The sequence below is a fragment of the Rutilus rutilus genome (genome assembly GCF_951802725.1).
Source record: "Rutilus rutilus genome assembly, chromosome: 24".
Classification (NCBI taxonomy): domain Eukaryota; kingdom Metazoa; phylum Chordata; class Actinopteri; order Cypriniformes; family Leuciscidae; genus Rutilus; species Rutilus rutilus.
This window is the reverse complement of record NC_140228.1, coordinates 14,592,551-14,619,845: the sequence shown is the minus strand read 5'-3', so window position 1 is coordinate 14,619,845 and position 27,295 is coordinate 14,592,551. Positions and strand designations below refer to the sequence as shown.

Sequence of the window (27,295 nt, the reverse complement as noted above, 5' to 3'; positions counted from 1 at the left end):
ATGGTCTTGGAAAGTCTGAGAAGTGACGGATTGCAAAATGTTGACTGTCGCCGTTGGTCGGCATCTGTCAGTGCAGTGTGAATTGGCATTTAAAGAATTAACTGAATATTGTAATTTGTCTGCTGTTAGAGCATTATTTATACTTAGCTTTTCGAATTTATACATTTATTATAAATATTTTAAAATAAACTCATTGTGTTGAAGCTAAAGGTTCTCAACTGGTGGATTACAACACCAAATTGAGTCTTAAGTTCTGACAGCAGGAAGAAAACAATCCCAAAAGCAAATAGTAAAATAGTGTACAGTTGCTGAATCAACTATTCATTTATCAACTACCTTATCAACTTAATTATGTAGGCTTATCAACTACATAATAAAAAAAACCCACAAAAATCAAGAAAATGCTTGGTCCCCATCCTGAAAACCAATTGAGAACCTCTAATTTAGTATCCAACGAGACATTTTCTAATTCATTGACGTGTGATTTATTTCCTTTGCCAGGCATTGCTGTTTCTGACGACTTTGACCTGGTATGATGCTTATTATTTCTTTTGATCTTTTATGCTGTCTTGCAGTAATAGAATTTGTTTAGGAGCTGTAAAAGCCTAGTTTGATTGTTGTTTGTGTGAAGACTCAAAGAGAAATAAAAAAATATGAAGAGAGAACCCAGCTAAAACATCTACCTAGTCACATTTCTCTGAATACAGTACGGTTTTTAAACTTTAATAACCTGTTTTTGGCCATTTGCCCAGGCTTCCCTCTGCTCCCAATTTGGCTCTTCAAATGAATATTAAAACATTTAGATATTAAAGCAAAATAATTTCTTCTCTTAGTACCGTTATAGAGGACATTTCTCATAATTGCCTGTTGCTGATAAACTACAGAAAAGTGTAATGTCAAAGCTGAATTTTTATTACTGCTCCTCCATTATTAAAATCTTTTCAGTGTAAAAATGACTAGCCACACAAATAGCATAGATAATGAGTCATATTTCAGCATCAGCCCTTTAATTACCACCTCTGTAATTGATTACCCATTTGTATAACCACAAATTGTTTTATGTTTACATCTCTGCCTGTTCCTCTCTCCTTTTCGGCTCTTCACACCTTGTCCTCCCTTTGAAAGGACCCTCGGGCGTATAACTCCGTACAGAGGCCTCGCGTGGTGGGTGAGTGGGTGGGCCGTGAGGAGGAAGATTCCGACCCCCTTGCGGCTGAGATGCTTCAGCCCCCTGTCCCAAGAGCTAAAACTGAGGGTTGGGCGAGCAAAGACAACAGTCCTGTTGGAAGGTGAGCAAACAAATTAATGTTTTTTGTAACCCTAATGACTTACTTTTCTTAATGAACACTAAAGGTGATATTTAGCAAACTGTCCAAGCTGCTCTTTTCCATGCATGGTGACCATCCTAATTAGAAAGGATCTAGTTTTAAAAGCAAGATTTGGAGTGAATAACAACTAAAAGTTTGTTTAAGCTATATATTGGATTATTTTTCTGATACTTTATGGTGGGTTTTTGTCCTTTTGGAGCTTGGTCCCCATCCAGTTTCATTGAATTTAAAGGGTTAGTTCACCCCAAAATGAAAATTCACTCATTTTTGACTCACCCTCATGTCGTTCCAAACCCGTAAGACTTTCGTTCAAGTCAATGCTTGCTTGACGTGCAAGAACCAATGAGGTTTATTCTAGTAGTGATGTAGTACTCGAGTCCGGTCTCGGACTCGAGTCCGGTCTCGAGACCGATTTCTGCTTTCTCGGACTCGACTCGGACTTGTTCTTACAAAGACTCGGTCTTGACTCGGACTCGACCCTTCAAAGACTCGGTCTTGACTCGGACTCGGCATAGGCGGTCTCGTCCCATCACTAGTCCACTAGAATACATACCACTAGAAAATTTTAATTGACTGTTCGCAAAGACCCGCCCCCCTTAGTTATTGTCGCTATGTCCGACAAGCTACACCGTTCTCACGCCACACCATGTTCTCACGCAGTGAAAAATACATCGCGGAGCAGAGAGGAGACTGACAACACGCTGACAGACAGGACAGACCAGGTTACTTTTCGGTTACTTTTGATATTAAACATATTAAACAAAGTCTTGCCTTTCAAATTTGGTCATTTTTTAAAAGAAATTTAAACAATAAATACCGTTTTGTGGCTCTTAAATGTGCCGTGACAGATCGCTGTAGAGCATCAGTTAAAGCTGCTCGTGAACCGATCTTCCAATTAATTTATAGCCTCAAATAAACATGAACAAACATAAGCAATGTTGTTTTAACCACGGCGTCAGTACACTCCGTGTTTCAAGTTCAAATCCTCCCATGTTAACCAACGGACTCGGTCTCGACTCGGACTCGACCCTTCAAAGACTCGGTCTTGACTCGGACTCGACTGAATTTGAAAACCAACGGACTCGGTCTCGACTCGGACTCGACCCTTCAAAGACTCGGTCTTGACTCGGACTCGGCATAGGCGGTCTCGTCCCCATCACTATATTCTAGTGTTACGCAGCACGTTTGAGCTTCAGCAAGAACCAGTGAGGTTTATTCTTGTTATGCAGCACATTTGAGCTTCAGCAAGAACCAATGAGGTTTATTCTAGTGTTACGCAGCATGTTTGAGCTTCTGCAAGAACCAATGAGGTTAATCCTCGTGTTACTCGTGTAATGAGATTTGTTCTCGTGCATCAAGCAAGTACGGATGAGCTTCTGTTTGTTCGCTGATCAATGTTTATATGTGAATGAAAGCCTAAATTCAATATGTTCATCATATAAAGCTCATCATATATTAGTTTTATGATCTCTTTATGAACTTTTTAAAGCGACAAAGTGGTACTGTAGTTGCGTAGACTGTCAATGGAGAGACAGAAATTTCATTAAAATATCTTAATTTGTGTTTCGAAGATAAATGAAAAATGTACAGGTTTAGAACGACATGAGGGTGAGTAAATGATGAAATTTGTTTTTTAATTTTTGGGTGAACTACCCCTTTAAGAGATTGTATTTGTATGAGTGTGTCTCTGCATTTTACTTCCTCTTTCCAAGTTGATGTAAGGACATCCCATCACTCTTATTTGTTCTAGGAGATAAGGAAGTTTATTTACATAAAAAAAGTGTCATAATAATCTGAGCCACAGTTTAATAAAGCATATGTCGTACTTCATAATGTATTTTCTCTAAATATCTCCATAAAGCTTTTGTCAGGTTTTCTAATCAAAAGACGCCTTATAGCCTCCGGTAACCCCACATAAATCCCTCGAGGGGAGATATTCTTTAAATGTGTATGCACTGCACAGCTATATCTTTAAACCAGCAATTGCAGCTCCTCGACCCTTTAAAGACGTTACCAGGGTGATTTTAATTGGCTAGTGTTTGAGTGGAGGGCAGAGGCTGGCCGCAGAGAATGCAGCTAATTAGAAAGGATCAGATATTAAATAATAAATCACATTCAGAAGCCGCCGGACAGAAAAGACTTCATTCCATTAAAATATTCTCTCACCTGATTACAGTAAATTATGGAGCCTCTGGTCGATATCGCAAGCATCCCCAGTGCATATAGCTGTACAAGCGCTGCCATAGACAGACATTACAGAGAACCAAGGCAATGGGCTGCTGTGATCTCTAGCCTTAGTCCTCATCAATGTGAATGAATCCTTACAAGAGTTAACACTTTCTCCTCTAACATTGTTCTCTTACTCTTTATAACAGATATTTAGACATTTGAAGGTACAGCAGTTCATTGCAATTGATGCTAGATCATTTTGGCTTTTATAACAAAAGATTGTGTAGTGAATTGATTTTTACTGAATATACTGTAGTTATTAGGTGAACTATGAAGTCATGAAGATGTGGCGTATGATACTGACTTTTATTAGTGTGGCATTTGAGAAAATTAATCGAATAACATTAACTTTAATGGTTTTTGCTGATGCAGTCATAATACTTTCTTTGTGCTTTATATATAACTGTAACTTTTGATCAATTTAATGCATCCTTGCTGAATAAAAGTATTAATTTCTTTAAAAATCTTACTGACCCCAAACTTTTGAACATTAGTGTACTTTCAATAGTTTCAATAAATAGTCTTGGAGTACTTGGAGTACTAAGTTTATGTTAAAAAGTATCATTTCCAAATTAGCCGCCACAACACTACCATAGTAGTCTAATTACAGAACAAACGACTCTTATGAAATGGTCCATTAATCAAAAGCATTCTACATAACCAGTGTAGTCTGATTCCCAAACAAATGACTCTTATGAACTTGTTTTTATTGAATCAAAGACATACAGCACAATTAGAGTAGCCTGACGCCTGAATGAATGACTCTTATGAGTTGGTTTATTTTAGTGACTAAACAAACTAACAAAAAAAGCATACAGCACAACCAGTGTTGTTCGACTCCCAATCAAATGACTCATGATCCTGTTTCATGGGTGAACAGATGTGCGCAAATGCATTTGCTATTTAAACAATGTGGTGCAGGACGTGAAAAAGATAACTGCGTTGGGCTGAAACTAGCAAAACACACTTGCGTCGCGCCTGGCGCTGCATTGCGCCAGGTTTATGATAGAGCCCATAGAGTTCAAACAGTGTAGTCCGATCCCTGAACGAATGACTCTTCTCAACCCGTTCTTTTTAGTGAATCGATCACAAAGCTAATATTTAATTGTGAGACTTAAGTCAGTGTAGTTACTGACTGGTTGCTTATATGTCATTGCAGTTTTGGATTGCATTAATGAAATGTAAAGCCCTGGTTCAAATCTTGCTATGTCATTCAAGACATGAATCTGCAAGTCTAAAACCCCATGAGTAGGGGATACAAATCTTCCCAATAGCCCCTGAACACGTACTGAAACACAGCATGGCTGTTTTCAACACCTGTTCTGTAATTTTACATAGAGGAAGAAAACGGCAGCTGCTCTGTATAATGACCACCGCTTTCCCACTTCTGGAACAAAATGTTGTTTTTCCTTCATAACCTCACCCTTCATAAGCTCTCCTTCTGAGGAAGCTGTCAGTCTTCAGGTGCTGCCGACAGAGATGTCTGGGTGAGTGTCGAGGCTGCTGGGAAATCAGGTAGAGACAGAGGTGGATGCTGGAAAGGGTTATTTTGACAGATTCTGGAGATGATAAAGCCCCAGTGTAGGACTCCGCTCTCATTTCCTTTACACACAGGCAACATATTATAAAGTGTAATCCCCTCGTTCTCTCTCTTTTCTCCCCTCCCCCCTTTCCGTTTCCTTCTAACTCCTACGCTGCACGTATCTCTTCTTTCCTTACATTCATAAACATCCCCATCAACCCACTCTCACTGCAGGGTTCCAGCCGAAGACATGCTCAGATGTACAGTATACTCAGCTCAGCTGAGAGCGTCTGACTTTCACGACCCTAATGTCCCTAATGTGATTAAGGGCTGGTCGATCCCGGGACTGTTCTTGTGGTGGCGTCAGACATTTATTATTATTATGACCTTATTTGCAGCGGCTCCAGAATGATTAGTCATACGGCATTTGCAGATCAGGTGACTGGCTCAAAGAACAAGAAAAAAAAAACTTGTCACCTTGGAATTATAAGGTTCTATCTGCATTTTACCTGTTCCAAAAATCCCCATTTTCAAATTTGAGAAATTAATTTTGATATTGTACATTTAGAATAGGGTCTCTGTCATTTTCATGTATGAAAGAGACTTGTTTCCCATATTATTTTTGGGATAATTCCATATAATTCCAATGTGGCGAACTGATGATAAAAATAAAATAAATAAATAAAATAAAAATACATGCATTTATGTACGTATGAATATCTGAGGTCGCGTAAAATGAACATTTTCCATCATTGACAGGTTTTTTTTTTAGCAGTGACTGAAAAATCTGAAAACTGTCTGTCAATTTGACATATTACACTGAGAGTGTAACTGTAATTACATAGTTCTGGCATGAAACTCTGAATGGTGCAGGCTGATAGGTCTTTAACTGATTGGTGGCAATCATGTCGTTATCTACTTATAAGCTATAGCACAGCTGATTGGTTGCTGTTGAATCAACGGCCAATGAGCTTGCTGCTCAAACATTCAAATACTTGGCATTAGGGCTGGGCGATATGGCCAAAAAAAAATATCACGATAATTTTTTTTTATATCAGTTGATATCGATAATTATCACGATAAAAGTCAAATCTTTATTTCTTTCAAGTTTAAAGGCAGATTTTTGCTCCTAAGTGAAAGTTGTAGAAACCTGGGCCCGGTTTCCCAAAGCGTTCTTATCTCTAAGTAGTTCTTAACCTATTCCTTAACCTCTCTCTTAACCTTATGGGACGGTTCCCGAAACGTTCGTACGCTAAGTATATCTTTTGTAAGTCACACTTTCGTAAGGTTGGTCTGGACCACTCTTAGCTTTACCTTATCACTGTTGCAGGTCTATATGAATATAATTCTGAAGTTTTAATACACCCAGACAGTATTCAATTAGGCTAATTCAAGTGTTTTCATGCAAAGAATAAAATTGTCATTACAAAATTTGATTTTTAATTATATTATTATACAATATTATTAATTTAATTAAAACGCTCTTTTAAAGGCCAGTGAAAGCATAGGCTACTGTCAGTTAAGTCCTATTCGGACGCTAATATTGCTTCTCATGGGCTCGTCCGGTATTTTAAACATTTACAGGGGTAAGTCGGTGATTTTAGTGCTGTCCGAATCCATAATATCAGTGTTTTTCTCACCCAACCCGCGTAAAAATCTCTGGCCAAATTAGTACCTTCTGTTTTTTGACAAACAGGTCGTGTGGTAATTTAATTGCCGTCTGATTCCACATCTCTGAGTTTACAAGAGATTCAAAATTCACGGTTTAAATCCTTTTTGATCACTGCCGAGCACCGTACGCAAGATGTAAACTTTTATTACTGAAATGCTGGAAAGTATTTACAAGAACAATATTTCATCGCAGCTCCACCTCAGCGAACAAAAATGGGAAAGAGAAGAAGGCACGTACATTTTTGAAAAGGTTATTGTGGCAGCAATATATGTTACAATTTTAAAATATGTAGGCTAGGCTATTATAGGCTATTATAGTTTGGATTATTTTTTATAATATCCAATAATCATAATAAATTGCAATTTCAACTATTTCTAAAGTGCTTCATTTATAAAGATCACCGCTTTCTCACATAAACAGCCCCTGCACGAGAGAATAATTGATTGTCGAGCCATCGATATCAAACAATTCAGCACCATCGCCACGGACAGCGCCGGGTAACGTCGCACGTAAGAAGGTATATCTTAAGCAGCTTCCTAAGGTATGGTTCGGGGAACACACTTAGGAGCATAAACACCTTTGGTAAGATATATCTTTCGAGCTTTCTTAGCGCGCTAAGAGTGAGCGTTATCGGGAAACCAGGCCAAGAGCGTTAATTGTGGTTTTAAACTACTCTTTATTGTCAGAACATATCATGACAAACACTTGCCAAACTGGTGAACATTTCACAAATCTGAGGTAGAACATTTAAAGGAGTCATAATGTTGTGTTACCTTGGATACCCAATGCTCTATTATAGTCTTTCAGGCACTTCTAAAAAAGAAAAGTGGAAAAAAAATCAACACAGAGCCCCTCAGACCCTTATTTCTAAAGGCATTATTGTCTCGCGAGATCTGATGCGATGTTTTGGCTGTCGTGGACGGTCATTATAATAATGCAAATGAGGGGCGCGTTGATTGGTCGTAGAAAAAATACACCATTTCCAGATACATTCTTACAGAAGCCCCACTAACTGAAAGCTATTTTCAAACTGCATGTTTTGCATGAGTTTGGCTAATAATGTTTAGTGGTATATTGTTTTCATACTTGCATTTAAACAGTTTTAGCCACTGAGCATGGACTCCTGTACCGTCACTACTGTAGCTGCTAGTGTAAAACAAAGTGGAAAGATGTGGCTAGCATTCGTAGAGTCCATTCCCCGTGTTTACCTCGAAGGTAACGTTACATACAATAGCCGCATTAGCTGTTAGCTGCTATTTGTTAACCACAGTAGAGCAATAAAAACACAGTCTTACCTTTTCAATTTCTGGCAAGTCCCTGATGGTTGGGATGGCACCTTTTCCCAAACGGAGCTTCGAGGCCAAGTTCGCCTGATATTGCCCCAAATTTGTAAATGATTCCGGTGTAAAATGTTTAGCGCACACACCTAACGATACGCCACTTGAAAGAGTTGTTGGGACAGCGTCATTAAAAATGAATTTCCTCCACTGTTCCCTGATAGTTTCGTCCGTTTTTGGTAGATAAAACACATTTGCATGTTGTTTGTGGCAGTCACCCACAGAGCATCTCAGGTGTGCACTCGATTTCTCCATCTTTCTCGAGTCGACTAAACTGAATCTGAGGGGGAGAGGGGGAGAGGGGCGGGCTTCCCGCGGCATAGGTTTGCGGTGTCCATATTTGGTATATCCTCCCCCGTCTTGACGTCAAGAGGGGGAAGAAATCAAAATCTCGTTTTTTCGTGCGCGTGCACGTGGCCTATTTTACAAACCCTGAGGTAAACAAATGCTTCACTTTTAAATATCGGCTTCCCGGCCAGTGTACAATCATTATGCAATCATAACATACATTGATTCTCGTGGAAAAGTGAAATTTCTACATTATGACTCCTTTAAACATTTGTCATTTTTCCTTAACAAAATAAATATCTTTTATTGGACAATTAATTTCTTAGTTTCTGCATGTGCTAATTTTTATTTGGTAAAATGTAATATTCTGACTGTTTGAGTTTTATTACACTTAACCATTGGTCATCCAGTATCATGCATTTAGATCATGATAACCTCACTATCATGGCAAAATGTTATTGTAATTATATTCCATCAGTCCTTTAATACATCGTCTACATTAATAATATAATACAATTCAATATGTATATCCCACATTTCATGGTGCAGTTAATATTAGTGCTACTAGGCTACCGTTACAGTAAATCCATGGTAAATGATGGGAATTTGTAGACGGAAAAGCCTTCTGCGCACAGTGTTTCTCCTGTTTGTCAGCGCTGTTTCATCGGCCTTTAAACTGGTTTAAATCACTGAGACATTGTGTTATTCGCTGAATTCAAGCGCTTCTCACTGGATCTCATGACGAGAGCGATCAGAGTAAACGCATCGGCTCTAGTGAGCTCGCTCTGCGCTTCCGCAGAGCCTGTCTACGGAGAGCCTGCCCACTCCCTATTAAGTCCTATTGTACCGAATTTTGGTTGTAGTTCCACCAGAGTTCCACTGGGGCGATCGCCCATGAGTGCAGAATGAATGGGAGTCTATGGGGCTAGACGGCTAAATGTGTCTCTTTCACCCGATTGCCGTTGAGAAATCTCAGATTCGATAGTAGGTTTTGCAAGTTCAACATGGGTTATAGGTCTAAAGTAGTGCTGTCAAACGATTAAAATATTTAATCGCGATTAATCGCATTAATGTCATAGTTAACTCGCGATTAATCGCACATTTTTATCTATTCTAAATGTCTCTTGATTTATTTTTGTCCCATTATTTTTTTCTCATTTTAATGCTCTTATCAACATTAAAAAAGCGGATTGGCTTGCTTTGTGCAGATTTTTTTATTATTGAAAACAACATTGGCAATACTGTGTTCAATTTCACACTAACATTCTCACTTGGAGCAAATAATCTCTCACACAATGTACTGTCCATCAATAAAAGGGTGAAAGAAATCCTGACGAGGTCCTGATATTGACAAGGGTTTGGAGAATTCGCATCAGCTGTGTGTGTGTGTGTGTGTGTGTGTGTGTGTGGCCATTGTAACCCTTCACTAAATTTGATACAGACAATGTCTGCGTATGGACCAGTCAAATCAGAAGCCTAGAATTCGCCTGTAGAGAATAGGATGTCCCAACAATAATGAGTCACTCACACAAGGTTTAAGTTGTAACTGATTTAGTATAATAAAAAAATGTGTATTCAAGAATTTCAAGATGTTAAAGAAAAACAGAGATAGATAAAATAAAATACAGGAAATAGAAAAGTAAATAAAATACAATTAAGTGTGCGTCTCAAACCAATTAATTTCTTTAAACACTTTTGTTTAAAACTTCTTAGGTTTCACATATTTCAGTGGTTCTTTTGGAAAATAAAAGAAACAAAATAAAATTTAGAATATAATCAATTCAAGCTAATCTCCTAATCTGATTCCTTTTGAAATTCTTCTCTTATCTTCTAATTTTTCAAAACAAAATAAAAGAATGGACAAAAAAACAATTACCTTTGATCAAGCAACACAAAATAAAACAAATAATGAATAAATTCACATTTAAATTCTTTTTTTTCAGGAATTTAACCTTTCAATTTCGACATGAGTTGAATGCAGTCTCTGAAGTTATGGCTGAAATGGGCAATGACAATGATTTTGTCCGTTTCTCCTCGTGAATGAAATTCCTCCCAGTAACAGTGAAAAGTGTGAGAGCTGTTAGTTCAATTTCCTACCATCCAGTTCGGCAACGATAATGTCAGTTTCAGGCAATCGATCAATACTCGTTGTTAGACTCGTGCGGCTCGCCAGTCCCGACTCCCTCCGCGAACATGAGAGTTAAGACAAAATCCAGGAACTCCAATCCGGAAAGATTCGATCTCACAGCAGCATCAACTCAATTCAGCACACACTCGACGACGATGAAAATTTAAATCAGGAAAAGACAAGAAGAAAACAGAGAGAATACAAAACAAAACAAAAAACCTGACCTTGAATACAAGATCAGAAAAAACCTTGTTAGTTTTCCATAACATAACGTTACACATCACATCATTTAACAGTGTTTAACACGGCATCAAAATGGCGATTGCGTTTCACATACAACGTGCAATCATTTCGTTCACCAAATGTGGTTATGAAGAAAATACATTACTTATAAAATAAACAGATTTCTCATTTACAATTCTCAAATATTTCATGAACATTTAATCCAAATGGAATAAAAGTGTAACTCACCAAGACCAGATGAGCTTGAATATAAACCTTTTTTTTCCAGGTTTGAAGAACGGTTACAACTCAGAAAAATCCTTTTCTCTTCCTCACTCAAAAATATATTCGTATTATAAGTCTCTGTTTCTCAATAAATAAACCTCAATTTGTGAACTCGCTGTGTTACAACGGCTGCTTCTCCGTAACTGCGTCACATATGCGGTTTCTCCGTAACTGCGTCACACAGTATAAAATCAATTTAACTCTTTTTCTCGGTCTCTTTCATATCAAATTTACTTCTCTTCCACTACATCGTCTCTGGAACAATATACATGTAATTCTCATCAAATTCTCAAAGAAGATAACTTATCTCTCAAATTTCCTTGGAGAGATTCAACTGACGTCTGCTCTCGTCTGCGATAGCAATCAAAAAGAACGCGGTCTCTAACTCAGTGTTGCCAACTATTTTCAAAGGAAAGTAGCTAACGCCTCCCCTAAAAGTCGCTAAATGTCGCTAGATGATGTCATACGTAAATTAGCATATTCATGACGTCATCGCGGCGTACTTGCATTCTGCCTGCCTAATGTTTTTTTCTCGTTAAAATCATGCTCACATACTGTATTTTAATATAACATACTATACTGTAATATAATATAATATAATATAATATAATATAATATAATATAATATAATATAATATAATATAATATAATATAATATAATATAATATAGCCGAATGTCCAATAAAGCTGTTCTCATTTACTATAGGCCTATATATTTTTTTTTTTGTCAGACAATAGAACGAGTCTGTTGAATGACTTTTTTTTTTTTATATGTGTAAAATTATCTGAATTGAGAGAGTTCGGGAACTGGGTGAACTAAAGCACTGTGATAGTGAGTATTACAAGTGATAAGCACAAGTAATAAAATAAAATGGTCAAACTAAATTATTTAAATATAAAACAAAAGATAAGTGATAAGTCCGTCCGTGGAAACAACACTGCTCATTCACGTCTGTTCCGTGCTGCTGCTGCTCCTCTCTCAGCCATTCACTGAACAGGGTAGACGCATAGAGAGGTGTGTGACGGCAAGGAGAACGCAAACCTCGCGCTCGCAGGACTGTGCTGGCAACATTTGGAGGTTACCGAGGTTTGTCCAAAAAGTAGCTAGATTTGTCGCTAGTCGCTTTTTTGAAAAAATGTCGCTAAAGGGGTCTGAAAAGTCGCTAAAAATAGCGACAAAGGCGCTAAGTTGGCAACACTGCTCTAACTGCGTGCGAAATATGGAAAACAGAAATGCACTCTCATTGGTCAATCCTCCCAAATAAAACTAATTTTAATTGGCTATTTTAAAACGCATGAAAATAATTTATGAAATGAAAAGAGAATTTATATAGGATATATATATATATATATATATATATATATATATATAGGATTTGAATTTTCTAATTCTTTGTTAATACTGGTTTTTTAACCTGGGTTACACCATCATCAAGTGGTGTTTCAGACTGGACGTACTGCGATGATGATAGCTCAGTTCACAACGACAAAACACACAGATCACTTTGGTCTAGTCAATGGAACCATTTGGCAACTTTTTAAAAGTAAACTTTCCATTCAGAATCTTATTGGCATCCATTTCGGCGTCTCGCGCTCGTCATCCACTCAAAATGTAACGTTAACCTACTATTTGGCCGGCTTGCAAGCCCAAACAAGTGTGTGCGCGTGCCTGCTGTTTTGTTTCCGGTCTAGCTAGATCCGCTTGCGCTTTGGTCGGCGAAGCAACAAAACGTCCTAGCGCGGCGCAAGCCATTGAAATGAATGGGTTTCATAGAGCAGCGCCACGCATGCCGCGTCCTGTTGCAAAAGCATGTGAAAAAAATAACAAAGTTTGCTAGGCCAAAAAGACAGTTAATCTCGCGATAAAAAAATTGATCGCGTTAAAATGGGTTTGCGTTAATGCCGTTAATAACGCGTTAACTGACAGCCCTAGTCTAAAGTTGAATGAACAAGTACTTATGTCCTTTCGATTTCTTACAGGTTGAGTTGTTGTTGCCCATAACACGCTAGCATTCTGCTAATGAACGCTGATTGGTCAGTGAAGGACTGATTACGACCAGAGATACCGCTTGATGGCATCGTGGCATCCGAAGCGGGACCAGAAACAAACAAAACAAAAACTCTTCTAGCACGTGTGTTTACCTGTGTCAGCTGTGTTGTCAATGCCTCGAGAGTAAAGAAAGTGCAGAGCGTGAAAGCACCAAAGTGACTGAAGGATTGCCGTAAAGCAGCATCTCTGGTCGTACGATGTGTATGACGTCATTGACACTTTAAAAGACTTTTTAAAGCAAATAAGTGACTCTAAAAAATCTAACACCCAGCAATGTGTAATTTCTTTGCATCTCCTTTCGAATACAATATTCAAATTACTAGACAAAAAATTATGTCCTGAGAAAAGTGGATTTTGAGGGGTATACTGGCATAGACCTCCATTCATTCTGCACTCGTCCTGTGAGCGCCCTCATATGGAATCAAAGTGGAACTGCAACAATTTCGGAAGCCGGAAGTGTACTGAGAGTGAAACTTCTCGCCTTATTAGACATTCTCTGGCTGCCGTTTGGACTTTGAGCCGAGCGGATAAATGGTCCGTGTGGCGCGCGGTTCAAATGATATTCGTTCCGCTTTTGGCGCATAAACATTATCGAACATTTATCGAACTCTTGATATCGTTTTATCGAGAAAAATTATATCGCGATAATTATCGTTATCGTTTTATCGCCCAGCCCTACTTGGCATTGTTTGCTGTTAATGTCTGCAGCGTGCTGTCAGAAACCCTCCACCTTCCCCAGCTCCACCTGTATAGATCTGCTACAGGATTATTGCATGTATGTTACATGTGCAGCAGCAGCAGCAGCAGCAGCATGTCTTACATGCTCACAGCAATGTCTGTGAATTTATTGGCTGTAGTAAGTCTCTGCACTTACTCTGCAGCAGCTGCATAACAGATCTATTCCACAAAGACCAAATACATAACATTGCCATATCCATTACCATGCCAATCTCTATTTCCATACTAATCTCCCGATAGTTGTCATGGCAGAACTGTAATTCTCACTCCTGTCCACTTGGTGGCGAATGCGCTCTTGCTGACTATCAAGTTAATTGTCAAGAGTGGCTTTTCTGAGTTATGTTACATTGTTTACAAGCTGTTTTATTGACGTCTTTCTGCGGTTGAAACACTGTTAGAACGATTACATGAGAGACATGATACGGATTTCGGTAAGTTGGACTGTATCTTTCAACATAATTTCTGAAGTTCATTCATGTTTATTTCGTTCTGTAACGAGAAAGGGATGATCGCGCTCCGCTTCGCTTGAACTAAGGCGCTTATCTCTCGCGTTACATTAAAGAGCGCCAAAACGACATTTATTGTTTGAATTTTATGATAAAATGGACAGATTTTGAAAACTGAGACTTTGTTTCATTTCAAAAGTAACAAAGCACAAAGCTTATTGTGATTTATTGGATAAACATTCATGATAAATCCTGAAAAGTGACCCACAGTCTCTTCAACTTTCTCTTCATAAATAAATGCATAATCTAGACTATGCACTGTAGGCCTATGCTTGTCCTGTAAGTTTCTGAACAAAAAATGAAAATGTGCCTATTAAATGGCTTATTATCATTAAAATATGAAAATTAAAATGACGGGTAATAGATTATGATGGAGTTTTTACGACCCCGTCCGTCAAAATGACGGACAATGCAGAAGTCTAACGAGACCTCTTGTATATGTATGTATGTTAAGTATTCATTAATTCATTGTTTGTAGGGTAGCCTGCTCCAAGCCTTGTTGGAGGAAAGGTATTAAAACCTGGTTACGTAAAATAAGTTTAGGAAACTGAGAATTTGCTGTCTTTGTTATCTTATCTGATGTAAATAATGCTGGTAGCCATTATATATGCAAATACAAGAGAGGAGGCAGAGAGTTCACTACTAATGAGCATTGTGTGTCACACTGCCATCTGTAAAAGCTACATCTACTAAAGCACCAGCTGACCTGCGATCAGTGAATCTGCGCTAACCACACATCTGACTAATTACATAACACTTCTTAAATTATTAAAACAGATTTGCTGTGTGTATTTTGAGGCCTGAGGTTTCTGTCAGCAGCCACGAATGGCATACTGATTTATATGCAGTGTTTTTTTTGTTTGTTTTTATGTTGATGAACCTTTCCAGATCACCATCCATTTTTCCTCCCATTCCTATTGGATGGCCTGCACATTTACAGCCAGTTGACTCCTCGCGGCCCTTGTGGTCTGTGTAATTGTAAGCTATTCACATCATATGGAACAGTTGTTCCATATTACTTCATTCATAGTTTTGGTTTTGTGGTCTTGTTTTTCTTTTTTGGAGCAGTGAATGCTTCTGTGGATACAGTCTGTTCTGCCAGGTGGACGCTGTGGAGAGTTTCTCATCCCACAGGAACGGGGCAGCAGTACAACTTTAGTTCTGTCTAACAAGGCTTCACATGGCCATACCAACCCACGCAAGGCTATAGACTGGCTTACATAGTTTCAATGAATGCGTTCATCTGAAGTAATATGTTCTCACTTGCATTTTAGTTTAGTAGCACAGCCTCAGATTAATTTGAAACGGTGTAATGGTTTGATCGCTGGTTAGGCCCCATCTGAGAGACAGGCTCTTCTGCATGACAGGAGCCGAAATTAGTAAATTGAATGTTTCCATTTATGCAGCTTTTTTCCTAAATCATTATTTGTATTAGCTGTGCTTCACTGCACTCTGTTTACCACATTCCCCTTCACTAGAACAAGACCCTTATTAAGCGAAACGACAGGATTAATTAGGTCACTAATTCCACATCTATTAAGCCACGCTGAGCTAGAGTTGTCACTACAGTAACAGTAACATTTGTATTTATTTGAAACACTGGCAGGGTCCTGTACTGTATGTTAGTCTGAGATATTGTGTTCTGAGTGCTATTGTGAAAATGATTTAATTTTTTCTCTCTTCCATGCATGAAACAATTAATACAGTGCCATAGAGTTTTAATGGAGTGATTGATTGATTCAGCTCTCTACCCACAGAATGAATAGCATATTTGTTTTCAAAGTGTTCATCTACCTCATACTGTGTTCATTTGTTCGCTTTATTTGACTGTATTACAATGGGGTCCAAAAGTCTGAGATTAAAATCTATGATTTAATCTAATAAAAAGGGATCATGGTAATGGGAAAAAATGGGAGATGGGAGGAAAAAATATATTTCAACGCTTTTGTATTGTATTATTGTAAGTATTGTATTCCAAGAAAGTCTTAGCGTCCACTCACAAAAGCATTGAAATCTAGTTTCTCGGCAGAACACAAAACTTATGTGAGAGAACGCAAAAGTTTTGTGAGTGAATGTAAATATTCACTGGGAAGGCAAAGGTCTGCGAGAGACACAAATATTTTATGAGAGGATATAAAGTTTCTCGGGGGAATCCAGTACATTTAAGAGAAGGCAAAAGTTTTGTGAGTGAATTTAAAGTATCTCTGGGGAAGGGAAAAGCTTAGTGAGTTTATGTAAATTTCTTGGGGGAATGAAACAATATTGTGTTACTCTCTAAAAAAGTAACTAATTACATTACTTATTTACTTTTTATGGAAAGTAATGTGTTATGTTACTTTTGTTACTTTTTCTCACCAGGGCTGGGCTTTCCTGTTTGCTTTTTAATAACGAACAACAACAACAAAAAAATCTGTTTTTGGCTAAGTTACCCTTTCACACTACCCTGGTAATCCAGAGTTCTCGCGAGAGCACAAGTTGAATTTGCTCAGCGCGTTACTCTGGTGTCGAGTAACGATGCTCATTAAATATGCCCCTCGATCTGAGCTGCACCAATCACATCGGGTTATCTGATATAGGCGGGCCAGAGGCGAGCTAAACAGATGACGACAGCGCTGTGACCTCGAAGTCATTAGTAAACATTGCAAGATGACTATGGATGAACACCAGTTGTTTGAAACGGCTTTGGCCGCTACAATGAACGAGTTACACTTGGCTTTTTATCTAAAACAGGAACAGAAGACGGCGCCACATTTTTGCTGTTTTGCCGACCGGACACGATAAGAGTATAATCTACCAGTTAGCTCCGCTGGTTGCTAAGCGCATGGGGTTTATTGTTGTGATTGGTCGTAGTGTTATCCAATTGCGTTCAGTGAGATTTTCAAATGCATTTTCATTAGTCGACGCCAGACCATTAATCTTTTAGATTTAGGTCTGGATTTCCAGGCTACTTTCACACCACAAGTTATATGAATAAGCTTCAATCTGAAGGAAATGCAAATTCATGTCCGTGCAGTAGAGGGCGCAGCTCAAAAAAACCTTTCAGCTGTGCTGCCATATTGGATTGCAGAAGAATAGACCTTTCTCACAATAACCGGAAATACGTAATCGTTGTGGAAGCGGAGTTCCTGTCAAGCGTCAACACACCAGAAAAACATAAACGCGGGCAAGTTTAAAATGGATCAAAGAGTCTACACAACTTCATTAACGGATTTGCCAAATATTACATTTGCTGATGTGACGACTCGTAGAGGAAAACTCCGTCACCAAAAAGAAAAAACGAAATAAAGGGTAAAAAAATTTCCACACGGAATTTGTCCATAAATATCAAGGTAAGTAGAGAGCGAGGCTAACTGTTACTGAACTGTTAATTAAAATGACATATCATTAGCGTGTCAATAGCTCTTGCTAGTTGCTTGCGCCATTTTTTATGTTGCTTTGACTGCGGAGGAAGTAGATTACCACGACGATTGCGTATTTCCGGTCACAAATACGGAAGTTGTGAGAAAGGTCTATAGAATGCTGGAGAAGAATGTTAAACTGTCAGAATTATTGTAAATACTGGTTTTCTACTTGAACTTTGAACTTGAAAATTTGAATGCGATGAGTTCATAATCACGACCACGAGTAAGAAATTTCCGATGGCACATGAAGGCAGCATAAAAATGTGATGTTTAATCATTTTTGCTTATTAGTATGGTTGAACAAAGACAAGTGGTTAATAAAGTGAGATGAAATACATAAAGTATATTTGAATTATTTAACATATTTAACAATCATTGCAGGTTTATGTAATATTCTTAGTTTGAATTTCACTGTTTTATTCATTTTGAATTTGAGGAATACTGAATCTGTGTTTGTGTAAGTGAGATGAATAAATGCAGGATCACATTTAGTCTAGAACTACTATATCTATCATGTTTACACAATGCCTCTGCACTTACTCCCGATTTCTCTAAAAATGGGGACAGGAGAGGTGTCAGTCAATAAATGGGAAAACAAAGTAACTTGTGGTACTTACAGTATTTGAAAATGGAACTCAGATATTTTATTGTAAATGTAAAAGTAATGCATTATTTTACTAGTTACTCCAAAGTAATCTCACGATACTTGTAATGCATTACCCCCAAAACCTCTAATCATACTTAATATTGAACTAAATTGGTAAGCTTGAAAAAGTTAAAGCTTGTTCAATTTTGTCATGTTTGAGACAACGATACTAAAAGAAACAGGATTTAAGTGCAGCAATCTGGTGTTTAAATAACTGAAAACAAAGATGACAAAATACTCTGTTTACACGACATCGTTCTCAACTAAAAAGTTAAAAAACGTTAAACTTTTTTAACATTTTGGCCGTTTATTTACACGACAACGGCGTTCTGGGTGCCTGAAAACGCAAACTTTTGAAAACGGGTTTCAAAGTGCAAGTTTTTGAAAAACGGTCTCTGTGTAAACAACAAAAACGCAAATCTCTGAAAATGATGACCTCACGCACATGCGTATTATGTGTTCAGTTTATAGTGTTTCATCGCCATCTAATGGCCTGGCAGCAGAATACAGGGTTGTTAGTCGTTTTTGCAGATCCGTGTGAATGGGGATCGTTTTGACAGTGAAAACTCAAAGGAAAAACGTCTCAGTTATAACGTTGTTGTGTAAATGCACCCTTAAACTAGAGACCTGGGAACGGAACAACCAAACTTCATAAGACGAAACCGGACAAAGAACTGAACAAAATACAGGGCTTAAATAACTTCTAATCAATCAGTAACCAAGGAGACAAATGACTGAGAAAAAACAACTCATAGTAACACAAATACAGATAACACCTCAGAACCCTGACACTAAGAATTTTGGATTCCATTGGATACAGTATCATGGTCCTGAATAATTACCAATTTACCATATTCATATATCATGATATTTACACAATACTCAAAAAAAAAAAAAAGTCCACAAAAATATGAACCATTGTACTAAGCTGTTTTTGAAGCTGTGGCCTTGTGGTTATTGAGCCATATTGCTCATGTGGGAATTTCAGCTTTGCATCTGACTTGTATTTCCTCTGTCTCAGTCATCCCCATTCTCTATGTGAAAAAGAACAAAAAGCTTAAAAGTATTAACATGCAAGTGCAGAATACAGTGATAATGAAAACAGTATCTGGACTCTGTTTCTTGCTGTGTTTCGTACAGTGAAATTGGTGGTCATATGAATTTTTATGAGCACTGGGATATGTGTCTCAGCATTGCTGATGCTGTAGTACACTACAGGAGAGCTGAGAATTGTTTGAGTGACACTCAGTTAGGGGAAAAAAAGGGGAAAAAGTTCTAAATGATCCATAGTAGAGGGATGTGCAATGCAGTATTAGCATAGCCATTAGCATAGTAATGTTCAGCTCAGGATATTAAAACAGCACCTTAACCTTTCGATTATCTGTGAATAATGTCATTCCAATAAGATAACAATCAAATTAAACCCTTGCAGACTATTTTTGTCACTCATTGAGACATGGGAATAATTTTGCCAGTATCGACGTGACAACCATATGTTCATTATTCATTCAATTTATTTCTCCATCAGTTCGCTCAAAATGGAATAATTGCCCTGGTATTTTTGACCCATAACTGAACCCTATGTCTTGCTTATTTTTTAATGTGTTAAAGATTTGTAATATACCGGTAGATAAAACTACTGTAACATTATCAAACATTTTAGTCATCTAAATGACGTTTTTCTTCTATAAGGAATGTTGAATGTTTCCATGGATGTTAATGGAAATGCCTATGAGTCCAAATCTGCTAAGGGGTAGTTTTTTTTTTTTGTTATAAGGCACACTAAAAACAAATTTGTGCATCAAAACCACTCTTCCTGTAAAAATATGAATATACATTTTTTGACATGCCAAACCTGTCAGTCTCTGAGAAACAAATAATTCAATTTCAAGCCACACAATAAACTTCCGTAACATTCCGTAAAATGAGTATAATGAACAACGCAAAAAATTATTTTGAACATCTCCAGCATGTTTTATAATTACCCAAAAATTAAATATAATTCAGCCCTTATGCACATTATCACGTCTGTCAAAAACTTAGGCTTGCTGTTGGTTGGAATATTAGAACCAAAAACATTGACATAGTACACTCATTAGGCATCAGTCACTTAACTGAGTACTTGCCGGCTAAGAAGTAAATAATAATTACCTAGATTACCAGATCCATCTGTTTTTATATCCATATTGTTTTAATATCACAACAACGATGTCTGTCAAAAAATAACGTGCACAATACATGGTAGTATTTACGAGAAGCAGAAGTCCAACGAGAACACGTATTTCCTGGAAAACCCACGGTACCGGATGTTTTGACTATGTCAACGCTTTCCGGGAAGAGGTTTAAAATGGTGGCCTGAGCGGCTTCAACATGCCATGAGAAGATGTCAGAGACGATAATGTACCTAATGCATAACTGACTCTCATAAGCATTGATTCGGGAACTTGACATTTTTATAAAATGTAGTTTGATCACTATCTTCTCAGGTTTAAAAGATTGTTAATACATTTTTTTTATAAAATGTTTAATTTTCCAATAAAAGATTATTTAATTTTAGCAGATTTTGACTCCTATAAATAACCTTAATTTTTAAGAGTGTACTGTACAGTAGATATAATATTTCAGGTAAAAACTTAATTGTGGAAGAAAGATTGTTTGTGACTGGAAGATAATGACTTTGAAGTCTGTTGTTGATGTCTGTCAACATGACATAAGTGGAGTATTTCCTATTCTTTACTAGCATTTTTTGACAATTGTATGTATTTCTTAAAATATTATTAAAAAGCAAAAAAAATATGCATCAACTGTGGACTAGCCATAGTGCTTGGTTGGGAAATGCATGTTCGATCTGGCTGTGCATTGTTTCTAATAATATGATGCTCACTCTCCACAGTCTATTACCACACATAACCTTGACAACAATTTGTTCTAGATCAGTGGTTCTCAACCTTTTTGAATCCATTGTCCACAACAATAGTTCTGTTTCATTCCACCTGACTGCCAGAGGTGGTTCTCAAGCAGTAGTTGATTATCGCAGTGCCAGATAGATAATTAGAGATAATATACCAACAAAGTCTTGTAGTAACGTAAGCTGAGCCTCAAGGATAATAGCCACATTAGGTCAGCCTTCAGTCTCTTCTGCTTTCTCGCCTGACAACATGAATATAATTGGATTGGATTAAGTTGCTGACATTTGGTGAGTTTTTAGTTTATTTTTCAGATTTTATGTCATGTCTGTAACTCTTCTCGTGCTTCTCTGTGCTATCCGGTGGCTAGTGTTTACCACGCTGATAGGTTGGCGGTCTCCCACTAACTTTATTATTTCTACAGTATGTTGATTTCGTGATACACTGTGCTCCTTGGTGCAATCCGTGGACCAGTTGTCAAGTTTTAATATATATTTGAGCGTTCTTGCTGACACTAACCTTTTGGCTCATGGTTCTATTGCAACTGGATTCTCATTGACATGTAAGCTATGTTCTGCTCTTCTCCCTGACAATGGCCATTTGGTAGAAGCTATCACGGACCAGTTTTTGCTCCATAGTCTTTTGCCCATGTCGGAGAATTGGCTCGGCCTCACGAGTTATAACCTAAATCCATGCTAAAGCTTGGGGAAGCGGAGTTACATTCCCACTATATTGGCTTGGAGACGTGGTGCGCTTTGAAACGCACCCTTGGAAGTTTGCTGAGACCCCCTAGTGGGCACTGGCCACCTGGTTGAGAACCACTGTTCTAGATGCTAAAAACTATATTCAGAGAAGTTTCTTCTCTTTCTCTTTGTCTGCAGCTTGAAAATGGAGACTAAGGGTAAAGGACTAAAACAGCAGCAACAGAATCACAAGAAACTTCTGGCAGCCATGTTGTCTCAGGACTCGTTTGACTCCACGCCTGACTCTGCCCCCTCGGTCACTGAAGACGAGATGGAAGATGAGGATGATGCCATGGAGCTGCTAGGTAATGAGAAAATACACGCTCGTAGAGATATAAAAATATCATGCTTTCTTGTTTCTCACTTATTCCTCCTCATAACCACATAATCATAACCACATAATCTACAGTCATATAATATCATGCATACCAAAACAGAGTTACGTGTTTGTGGCTCATATCACCACTGATTTTGAAGCTTCATTTGCAGTCTGAATTGTGTCCTGAATGCCTTTTGATTGCAGAAGCACATTCAGTATCATCAAGACAGAGTATCTTCTCATATCTGCACTGTTACTAACAAGATTTCATACTTTCATGAAGGTGCTCACATGTGGTCCAATAGAATATTTTAATTGTAAAATTCATGTTTTTTAGTGACATTTGTGAATCTGTATTGAATTAGTAGTATGGCAAAGATAACACTTAAAGGTGCCGTAGGTGAATCTCTGCAGAATTTTTTTTTGTTATGCTGGTTGAGAGTCTCCTCATATCCTGATAGCAATCACTCAGTTAAGCGGTCTAAATGTATTTTTATAAATATATGTCGTCTGTGGAAGGCGTAGGACCATAAAATGTTCGTTCAATCGTTGTGTTCGGTCCGAACGGTCCTATAGCATGTGTTCCCTGTCAGTCAACGTGTGTTTGCATGCCACTGCGCAGGCTGTTCACACAGACATAAGTCATCAGCGAGTTCACGTACACTGTGCAGCAGCAACAACGTAACTTTCCTTCTAAACCGACAACAAGTGGCACTGGCAAAGGATCTACAATCTATATATGTTCATCGGAGCTAAGCAGACTCTCATCGTGGAAACCCTGTCATGCAAGAAATATTATTACACACTGACAAGTTTTGCTAGCGAAAACCGAGCATCTAATTCTGTTTTTAAGAATTTGTTTGGGTTTTGTTATTGTAGTAGGCCTACTGTTACTAACTGTACTGTAAAGTTTTATCACCAGTGAATGACACATGATGAATTGCATTAACGTTGTCTCCGGGCTTCTTGGCTGTACGATTTGCAGGGAGGGTGGGACGTGTGCTTTTACTGCTATCATGCTAAAGTTAGCATTTTCCCAGATGTCCTACAGCACCTTTAAAGACATTGGGCCCTATTTTAACGATCTGAAACGCAAGTATCAAGCGCAGAACACAAGTAACTTTGTGGGCGGGTCTTGGGCGCTGTTGCTATTATACCGGCGGGATAAATGACTCTTGTGCCCGACGCAAATCTAAAATGGGTTGGTCTGAAGTAGCTTCATTATTCATAGGTGTGGTTTGGGCGTAACGTGAAATAAACCAATCAGAGCGTCATCTCACATTCCCTTTAAGAGCAGGCGCGCTTGTTCTATAGTGGATTCCTATTATAACGGCGGATTTGCCAGACGCACGCCAGGAGCGGTTATAATGTATGATTTACAAAAATGAAAACTGCTGCTTCTGTGTAGATGAGAGAATCAAAGTGCATGCACGTTGTGCACACGCTACATTGATTATGGCCAAGCATGCCTTAAAATAGCATATGAATAACATGCGCAACGCGCCACTGACTTTAAACTAGGTTTTTTCGGTCAGTGGCGGAATTGTTTTCTAAACCTGCAAAATAGCATGAGGGAACGTTTGCGCCGGAACATGCCTCCTCTTTGCGCTGAACCGCCCCGGGGAGCGCAAGTGTATTTCCTAGTTTACCGACGTGCGTCTGTGGAGGGAAAAGTCCGCCTTGCACGGGTGCAAAATAGGAATGATACATGCGTCGGTGTACAAAGTCAATTGCGCTGGGTGCAAGATAGAGCCCAAGGTGTTATACACTAAAAGTTGTTGAGAAAAAAAAAATAGTGCAAAAAGATTTAGCTGTACACTCAAATAAATTGATGTTGTTGATGAATTTGCATTATTCTACAGTATATATTCTATTATACTAAGTATCAGTATTGTTATTGTTAGCTACAAATATTTTTTATATATATTTTTTGTAATTTAAATAAAGCTGAAATAAAATACAACTAAATGTAAATATATAAAAAAAAAATTATGTTCAGTTTCTGTGTTTTAGTTTGTCTTTCCTTGTTTTTGTTTGCCTGAGTTCTAATTTTCAGTGTTGGGTATAGTTACTTTGGAAAGTAGTTAATTAGGTTACAACGTTACCATCAATTAAAAGTAATCAGTTACGTTACAGCGTTATCTATTCATAAAAGTAACGCGTTAGAGTACTCATGCGTTACCAAAAATTAAAAGCCGTTTGCAGCGGCTCACACATGACAGACACAGCCCCCGGCCCCTTTAAATGCACCTAGAAGTCATGACTCCTGACAATGAATAACGTCAGTCATCCGACTAAATTAACACTGCAGGATAACAATAACAGGAAAGACAGTCAGCAATAGGCTATTCCACATGGCGTTTTATTTATTTATTTATTATCACAGAACATATTAATCAAAATTCGCACCTACCCAGCCCGGGTAGCCTAGGCTACTGTATATGAGCACCATACAAGATAACTCCTGATTTTTTCTTTAAATCTAATGCAGTTATCAAAGTGTATCAAGTGTGCTTACTTGTAAACACAACCTGAGGTAAACAGGCTTGCAGATTTAAATCCATTTAGAAATGAACAACCAGTCAACGATCTAACCGAAATTAACAGCTGCCTGTCAAACAAAAATGATTACAAACCGAATTAAATTTTTGGCGGTCGACAGAAGCTTTTCACCAACGCAGAGTGTGCATTTTCTTTTCCTTTTCGTTGACAAATTGAACATGATGTGCGTACTTCAAACGCTGTCTTCTCTGCCATCTTGCCGGGAGTTTGAAAAAACAACAACAACCCACACACACACACACACACACACAGGGTCAGACTCAGGCGCATGCAGGGCACAGACGTATCACAGCCATTGACTTTATGATCACAGCGCTTCGGCTCCGCTGATATACCCGCAGGTGGCAAAGTAGACCTAAGCCTACTGTCTGACAAAAAGCAGGCTGCAGTCGGGATTTTCCTTTCCTTAAAATAACGGATTACTTTTTAAAAAAAATAACGAAGTTACTGATTACTTAACGCAAGAAACTAACGCGTTAAGTTACACATTTCACGAAAAAGGTAATTAGAGTACTCTAACGCGTTACTTTGTAACGCGTTACCCACAACACTGCTAATTTTTGTTTCTATGGTTTCTGATTGTTTCAGTTCTAGTTCATTAGCTCTTCCTGTGTATTTAAACCCTGAGTTCTGTTAGTTCTTTGTCTGCTGTCGTATTTGTATTACGAGGTTGTTTGGTTACATTCCCTGAGAGTTCTAAGGATCTGTAGTAAAGTCTGTTTATTTTGCTACTCCGTGTTCGTTCGCTTTAATACAGCCACTAACGGTACAATAGCCCCCCCAGCTGTATATAAATGGACTTACCAGCAGTCCACCTGTTCTGCTTAGAGCAGGAAGAGTAAACCCTTGGACCACACAAAGAAATGTTTAGACCTGGCGTGCCTTACCCACTTCCCGGATCGCTTCCCACACCAGCCTCAGCAAGAAATGATGGCCTGCCCGGTGATGGTCCTCGAGGAAATTTTGGCGCTTTTGTGGAGTGGGTGCTGGTGAACAGCGGATCACAGTTCACCATCTGCCCCGCTGAGGAGGAAATACCATCCCCACACCGGCTCCAGAGCCCATCCAGCCGCCTCCCACACCCTGCATGGAGCCTATGCCAGAGCCTGCCTGAGCCAGTGCCAGAGACGCCTCAAGGCCTAAGCCCGAATGAAAAAATCTGACCAGCTGCATGAGCCGGCAACACTGTCCTTCCCAGTGGGTGTGCTCGTGGAGTTTGAGGGAATGGAAGGGAGCCCGGTCCACACTCCCGACGCTAAGGGTGAGCTGCAGCTGGCCTCTGCAATATATGATGAGGATTTGGAAGAAGATTATCCCCGTTGTCTCCTGCGTCTCCACTAGTTTCGCCCAGCTCCAAGTCACCCGTGCCTCCGCTGGTCCTGCCCAGCTCCAAGTCTCCTGTGTCTCACCTGGTTCACCCCAGCTCCAAGTCCCCTGCATCTCCAATGATCCCCACCCAGCCTCCCTCTCCCACCTGCTCTACCAAAGACAGCCAGTCCTTCAGCCCCGCATCCACTGGCTCCCTTCAGTCCCTCTGCTCCTCCTCTGGTTGCCAGCTCCACCTTGGTGAGCGGATCCCGTCTTCACCTCAGGCCACAGAGTCCATAACTCCACCTTGGCCCATCGACCAGTTGGCACCACCTGGGACCATCTGACCTCATGGCTCTACCAGGCTCCCTCATCCCTCCAGCTCCGCCTTGGTCAGTCATCACTTTGCCTGTGCTACAGACTTCAGGGTCTTCAGCTGTGTTTCGTCCCTCTATCCCTCTGGCTCCACCTCAGTCCACTAGGACCTACGGTGCCGTCCGGTCTCATCGGATGTTCCACCTCCATCAGTTCCGTCTTAGTGGTTCTGCGTGTCAAGTCTCTATCATGGCTCCTGACTCCACCGTGGGCCTTCGTCCTGGCTGTGCTCTGGGCCCTAAACTGGCTTTCCCTACTCATGACTCCTCCCTGGCTCCTCCCGCCATTTTCTTCGCCCTGGTTTCTGCCTCCGTCATCTCCTCAATGGCTTCTCCTTTGCCCTGGCTTGTCCCATCTGCCAGTTCTGCGTCCTCCTCCAGAGCCCCCCTCCCTCGCTCCCTCCTCTGTTGGACTTATTGTAAATGCAATAAAAAATGTATTTTACAAAAAAAAATTTAAAACCACTGTTTACAGAATGGAAGCAGATAGCAGCACGTTCATGAAATTATACTTAGAAAAACAAGGACAAATTGTGTGGTTTGTATTATACTTTTGTCAACAGATTGTTATGTTTAGAATCCCTATGAATAACTATGATTTATCCTTGCTGCATGAATGATTACATGAGCGTGACATCCTAAGTCCTTGTTTCTGTGCTGGTGCCAGACCACCCCTCAGGTACCAGAGCTTTTTAGCAGTTTAGCTCTGTGGTATTAGCAGGTTGATCCCT

At 39.0% G+C, this 27,295-nt stretch overlaps 1 protein-coding gene across 2 annotated transcripts in view; it reads left to right on the top strand.

Moving 5' to 3' along the window:
- Positions 1 to 27,295, top strand: part of cUnh8orf34 (chromosome Un C8orf34 homolog) — a 96,106-nt gene that overhangs the window by 18,152 nt on the left and 50,659 nt on the right. For both annotated transcript variants that reach the window (XM_084399143.1, XM_084399142.1), the window contains exons 5-7: positions 502 to 530; positions 1,126 to 1,289; positions 22,140 to 22,306. In XM_084399143.1, the coding sequence (XP_084255269.1) occupies positions 502 to 530; positions 1,126 to 1,289; positions 22,140 to 22,306 (360 nt within the window). The remainder of the gene's footprint in view (positions 1 to 501; positions 531 to 1,125; positions 1,290 to 22,139; positions 22,307 to 27,295) is intronic.